A 6847-nucleotide genomic window follows, 5' to 3' on the forward strand; every position below is an offset into this window, starting at 1 on the left:
ATTCAAAACAGATTTTAAATAATAAACACAACAAATTAATCAAAAATAAAACTCCAAAACATAAAATAATTAAACCACTTAATTTAAAACTCCCAAACCTAAAATAATTCAACCAATTAATTTTAAACTCCAAAACATAAAGTAGCACTGGTTGTCCAAAATGGTCAAGAGAATCTCACACTTTCCGGGGCAAAACATAAAATAATCAAACCACTTAATATAAAACTCCCAAACATAAAATAATTCAACCAATTAATTTAAAACTCCAAAACATAAAATAATACTGGTTGTACAAAATGATCAAGAGAATCTCACTATTTTCCAGGGCAAAACATAAAATAATCAAACCACTTAATTTAAGACTCCCAAACATAAAATAATTCAACCAATTAATTTGAAACTCCAAAACATATAAAATAATACTGGTTCTCCAAAATGGTCAAGGGATTCTCACTATTTCCGGGGCCTACTTGGACGCTTTGCTTTTTTTTCAGGGTCACAGCTCGAAAGCGGCATCACTTTGCTTTATTTTATTGGTCTGTATGACACTCTCGTAACACTAAGCAACTTTATGTCACGTCACTAGTTGGGTTCCTCCTCATTCAATGAATATTGTAGGCCGGGTCCTTGTGTCCTTTCGTTTCGACATCGAATCAAATTGAGAGTCTATTTCCTACTCAACAGCTGGACAGCAACTTGAGTACAGATATGCTTCCAGCTGTTGAGTACGAATGGACCACAACCAGAAAATAAATTAATACTCATGCTTGCCTACTTAGTGGTGGATGGATTCAGCACCTCAGCACAATTTGAGAGAAGAGAAATCCTAATCTTGCTGGTGATTTTGCAGTGGAAAGAGAATTCTTAATCTTGACGCATTTGATTTGAAGACTTCTCGCTGTGGTGAAGGAAATGGCGTGGTGCTCGGATATTGGTACTGGGGCTGCAGGCAATGCTGTAGGCAGCCTTTTCAAAAAGGTTGTTGAAGAGGTGAAATTGGTCATTTATTTGCCTCAAGCGATCGGCGACATGGGAGGCGAAGTTCAGCGTCTGATGGATCAAATGCATGAGATAAATGTGGAGCTCGCTCGAGTAAACATGAACCCTAAAAGTATAGTGAAGGGTTGGCTGGATAGGGCGGGCGAGGCCATAGAAACTTCAGGATCTATTGGCAGTGATTATGAGCAACACAAAATCTGTCTCACTTGGTGTCCTAACTGCGTCTGCCGCTACAGAATCGGCAGACGTATCAGAGACTGGAAAGCAAGTGTTGCTGAACTCCATTTACAGAGGCAATCTGATTTTCCTGCAACCGGGGAATACGGGGACCCTACTCCGCGCACCCAGGTACTAGTTCAAAACCCCGAATCTGGTTCTGGTATTGTTGTAGACACAAGGAGATCTACACAGATGGAGCTTGTGGAGAAATGGTTAACGGATGAAGATAGCAGCATTCGAAGAATTGGTATACAAGGTATGGGGGGTGTTGGTAAATCGTCGCTGCTTGACGCCATTAACGACAGCCAGCGTGTAAGGGATTCATTTAATCTCATCATTAAGGTAACTGTTTCCAGAAACCATATCCTAGGTATCCAGAATTCTGTTGCTGATAGATTGAAATTAAGAGGTTTTCAAGAAAATTCCAATTTCGAAGAGCGAAAAGAAATGCTGCGCTCTTTTTTAAAGAATAAAAAATACCTCCTTTTGCTCGATGACATGTGGTTGGAAGATATGTGGACAAGTGTTGAGCTTCAAGATCTGGGAGTGTCATTGAATGACACAGCTTTTAAAATTTTGCTCACCACTCGGGATAAACAAGTGTGTGCAACAATGGAGGTGCAGGAGATTATAACTGTGGAACCGCTGTTGGAAGAGGAGGGTTGGCAGCTGTTTCGTAGCCGAGCATTTCAGAATGGAAATGTTCCACATGAAATAGAGCCAGTTGCCAGGGACATTGCAAAGGAGTGCAAGGGGTTGCCGCTCGCCTTAATTGTGGTCGCTGCTGCCATGGCACACCATACTGAACTATATGAATGGGAAAATGCTTTAATTGACATGAAAAACGTCGATGAGACGTTTTATGACCTGCACGCTGGAGTGGACCAAAAGCTCTTTCAACGTCTTCAATGGAGTTACGATGTTTTGAAACCAGATAATTTGAAAATCTGTTTTCTTTATTTTGCAGCTTATCCCGAAGACAAAGTAATCTATTGTAAAAACATCATAGACTCGTGGATCGCAGAAGGTTTGGTAAGAGGAAGTGGAGACAGCTATTTACATGACAGGGGGCACGAGTTTATCAAACAACTACTGGATCGTTCTCTGATCGAGCTGGTACATAATGATCAGGTGGGAAGGACTCTCTCTGTTAAAATACACGATGTGCTTCGTGATGTGGCGATTCGCATCGCGGAGAAGGAGCAGAGGTGTCATTTCAAAGCCGGGGTGGGCGTGAGCCATTTCCCCTCTCAGGAAGACTTGGAAGGCTGTACAAGAATGTCGTTGATGACGAATGCTCTACACTCCCTGCCCACAACCTTCGCGTGTTCGTCCCTCACAGTTTTGCTGTTGAGCGAGAATCCCGGTATTACAGAAGTTCCTGAAAGCTTCCTCTCTCAGTTGCCCTCACTGAGGGTCCTCGATCTTAGTGAGACTGGCATAACGTCTCTGCCGCCTTCTATAGGAAATCTGAAATATCTTGCCTGCCTCAATTTATCTGGATGCCACCAAATCCGTGAATTGCCGGAATCCATTGGCGACCTGAAGGAGCTCCAATTCTTGAATCTTTCCTACTGTTATCTATTACGGTGCCTTCCGGAGAATATAAGTGAACTCAAAGGTTTGAGGGCCCTTGACATAGACTTTTGCAAGAGTTTGAAGCATCTTCCGGGTGGGATCTCGGAAGTGGTTTCACTAGAAAGATTGATGACGTGGAACAGCGAGCTTAAATTAAGTTTTGAGGAGGAGGCAAATGCGGAAAGAAAGGATGCTTGTTTAAAGGACCTACAAAATTTGAGCAGGCTCACGGTTTTCAGTGCAAATATAAGATCGCCCTTTAAGGAGGGTGTTATGGCAAATTGGTCACGGATGAGGCATCTGAGTCTGAATTTTGACGAAGTTGTTGGTCAACATGACCTTCCGCAGGATATGCGGGCCATGAAAGATCTGGAAGCTTTGTCTCTGTGGTGTTGCAACGTGGAGCGACTGCCGAGTTGGGTTATTCAATTCCGAAAGCTCGCATACCTATGGCTAGGTCAATGTAACCAGTTGAAAGAGTTCCCCGCAGAGTTCCCATCTTTGAGAAGACTAGACATATACGGATCCGATAAGTTGAAGCAGTTGGAGTTGGGAATAGGTTTTCCAAAGCTACAGCAGGTGAAACTTGAGGTCTTAGGGTCGTTGGAGAGTGTGGGGGTGGGGGCAGTGGGCGCAGCAAGTGGAAGTGGAGGGTTGGGAGGGGTGGCGTCACCGTTAGCCCCAATGCTCAAGTCTTTACAGGTATCCGGATGTGACCAATTGAAGAGATTGCGTGGGGGATGGGATAAGTTAAATCATCTGGAGAAAATAGAAGGTGAGAGAGAATGGTGGGATGCAATCCAATGCGATGATCCCAACATTAAGACATCACTCGAAAGTAAATACAGGAAATGGCGCTGATTGTATTTGGAGGTATGAAATTAAAGGAGCAATCCCATGGGAGTAGGATCCCAATATTAAGCCGTCACTGGAAAGCAAATTCAAGATTCGTTTTTATAGATGGCTGATGTTGTAAATTACTATAACACATTCTTTTATTTATTTACTTGTTTTAAAATTTAAAATAATATAGATATATTTTTGAATGGTTTTTAATTGTTTTATGCATATTGAGTAATATTTTTCATATTAAATTTTATTAATGTATGACCATAGAATTTTAATAATTTATTAAATAATTTTATATGGTGAAAGAATTTTGATAAATTTTAAAATATTTTTAAATCAGGAATTTAATATGGGTAAAGATATACCTAATATTAATTAAATCAGTTTACATTGAATAATTTAATTCAAGATGTTTTTTAATTTTAATTATATATAATTATATTTTTTTTAATATTAATATTAATTTTAAATCAACATAACAGTGTGTTACACAAAGCTTTACATAATTATTTCTTACCATTTCTTTCACACTGAATTATAAAGCATTTCTCTACCTAATAAATTTAATATAAAAAATATAATCATAGATATTGTAAATAAAAAATGATTAAATACATTTCAATTATAAATTATTATAATACATTATTTTACTTATTATTATTTTTTAATTAAAAGAAAAAAACTAAATATTACTCTTTTAAATTAAAAAAAAAACATTTATAAAAACATAAATTTATTTTTGAATAATTAGTTATTTTCTTTTATATCCCGATGTTAAACAATTGTTTCCTTCCACTTCTATTCTTTATCTTTTAATCCTTTTTAGTAAATAATTTCATTTTATTAAACTTTTTTAAATTGGAGTTCAATATGGAAAAAAGCATATGTATATGATATTATTAATCATAATAATAATATTATTATTTAATTAATATTATAATTTTTTATTATTATTATTATTAATTAATTAATATAATAAATTATTATTAAATTAAGAAAAATTTTATCAGTCAAAGTAAAAGAGTATTATTGAAGTGAGAAACACTTTACAACTCAATATAAAGATGTTGTAATGAAATATTGAATGAATGAAGTGTTAAATCTAATAAATAAAAATAATAATATAGTGTCCATTTACATTATATACATTATGGTAGAGATGTTGTTTTAGTGAAGGGTTAAATAATAATAATGATTTTGTGTATTCAATTGAAAAAAATAACAATAATAAAAATAATAATTTTTCTCAATTCAATTTGTTATATTACAATTTTGTTTTTATTAATAAAATTACAAATGATAAAAAAATCATAACATCCATATAACATTAAAATACATTTAATAAGGATTATTTGTATCTCTAACTATGATATTTCAAAACTATATATTAAAAAGTTAATTAATAACCATATAAAACTTGAATACTTACATTATACTCTTTTTATACATGTGTCATCCATGATAATTCATAACTTTATTTCAATTAATAAACATATAACGTCCACGTGACATAGAACAAATGGTGGCAAGGTGTTCTATTAAAGCACTATGTAGTGAAAAAATAATGGTTTGGAACTCTTTGTGGCTAAAAATCTCGTCATACTAACGTTAAGGCACTCTATAGTGAAAAGGCCATGGGAAATTCTTTGTGGCTCAAAATCAGATCATGCTAAGGGTTGGTGTGGCCCAGGCGTGATCCCCGAGTGATTTTAACAACTTAGATGTCCTTGAGTTAGAATTTCTAACAAAAATAATATTTCTAATAAGACCTGTTTATATAATCTATGATATACAAATCATATTGAAAGATTAAATTTAAAAATTACAAAATATGTAGAAGAAAATTGTCATAAATATATGTATATAGTAATATGTATTATAAATGTTTTAATTGAATTAAAAATAAGAATGTGAAATTTATAAATAATATAAAAAAACTTGTAGACCCAACTTAACTTTCAATTTATCATGCACTAATAGGACCAAATCCTTTTAGGTCCAACCCTTCTTTTAGAGTGCAAAACATGAGGAGAGGTTTGTACCTTGAGGGATCCAACCCCTTTAGACTTATGACAAATCCAGAGTTGAGTTGGATCTACACTAGTTCTAACTCTGAGAATTTTTGGATCATCATCATTGTGTATATGTATGTGTTTGAAATGAACATGATCATTTGAAATTACATCATTATGAATCTAAATGGTGAAAAAATAACATTAATATTTAGTGATGAAACTCTCACTAATAACAAAATGAAATGATTAAGATATTGAATTCTTCTCACTTTTGTGAAAAATGATAAATGTGAGTTTATCTTCTTCAATTTTAAGTATAATGACACAATCTATAAATGATAAAAGTATGTTATGTATATGTATGAGATTAATAGGATCATTTTAAATTTACTTGTTTTCCTAAATTTGTTGAAAACATAAAAAGTAGTGTTCAAACAAATATTTCAATAATCACATAAGGAATAACTTCAGTAGAAATATAATAACAATGTTAAATAATAAAAAATGTACATTGAAACAAGTACATGTACACATAAATCAATGTGTTTATTTGAACTTAAATTTCAATTTCTATTCAATGTCAATTTTAATTTCTTTCTATTTTTTATTTCAAATTTTATGTAAGTTTAATATCAACTTTTACATCTATTTCTATTTCAATTTATATTTCAATAATAATTTATATTTTTATTTCAATTTCTAATGTATTGATTTCAATTTATGTATACTATTAATCTAGAAATGATGAAAAATGTAAATTGAAACCATTATGTTGATTTCAATGCATGTTAATTTCAATGACAATTTTTATTTCTATTTATGTTTTTGTTTAAATCCTAATGTGTTTATATTTTAGTATACACTATGTTAATTTTTAGATGCACCTATTTAGAAGTGATAAACAAAATGTATACTAAAATCAATGTCTAATGCAATGATTTCAGAATCAATATCTAAATATGTTAATTTAGAAATAGTGAAAAATGTAAATTGAAATCATTCTGCTGATTTCAATGCATGTCAATTTCAATGTCAATTTTTATTCCTATTTATGTTCCCGTTCAAATTCTATTGTGTTGATTTTAGTATATATGCCAATTTTTAAATACATTTCTCTAGAAGTCATAAAAAAAATGTATACTAAAATCAATGCATGTACATTGAAATCAAGTTTTTTTTAGAGCCAT

General features: G+C 32.9%; 1 protein-coding gene across 1 annotated transcript; it reads left to right on the forward strand.

Annotated features, from left to right (window-relative positions):
* Positions 1-769: 769 nt before the first annotated feature.
* On the forward strand, positions 770-3860 carry LOC149161715 (putative disease resistance protein At1g15890). Its single transcript, XM_089437018.1, has one exon. It carries the CDS (start codon positions 913-915, stop codon positions 3655-3657), a length of 2745 nt encoding a protein of 914 aa, XP_089293144.1. The 5' UTR covers positions 770-912; the 3' UTR covers positions 3658-3860.
* Positions 3861-6847: the final 2987 nt, after the last annotated feature.

This window comes from Pinus tabuliformis, chromosome 5_2, assembly GCF_031772625.1.
Source record: "Pinus tabuliformis cultivar Carrire ecotype Pingquan chromosome 5_2, CPIR1, whole genome shotgun sequence".
Taxonomy (NCBI): Eukaryota; Viridiplantae; Streptophyta; class Pinopsida; order Pinales; family Pinaceae; genus Pinus; species Pinus tabuliformis.

What these genes read in the sequence shown, in the direction of transcription:
- LOC149161715 (XM_089437018.1), top strand. Translation starts at nt 913, where the DNA reads ATGGCGTGGTGCTCGGATATTGGTACTGGGGCTGCAGGCAATGCTGTA.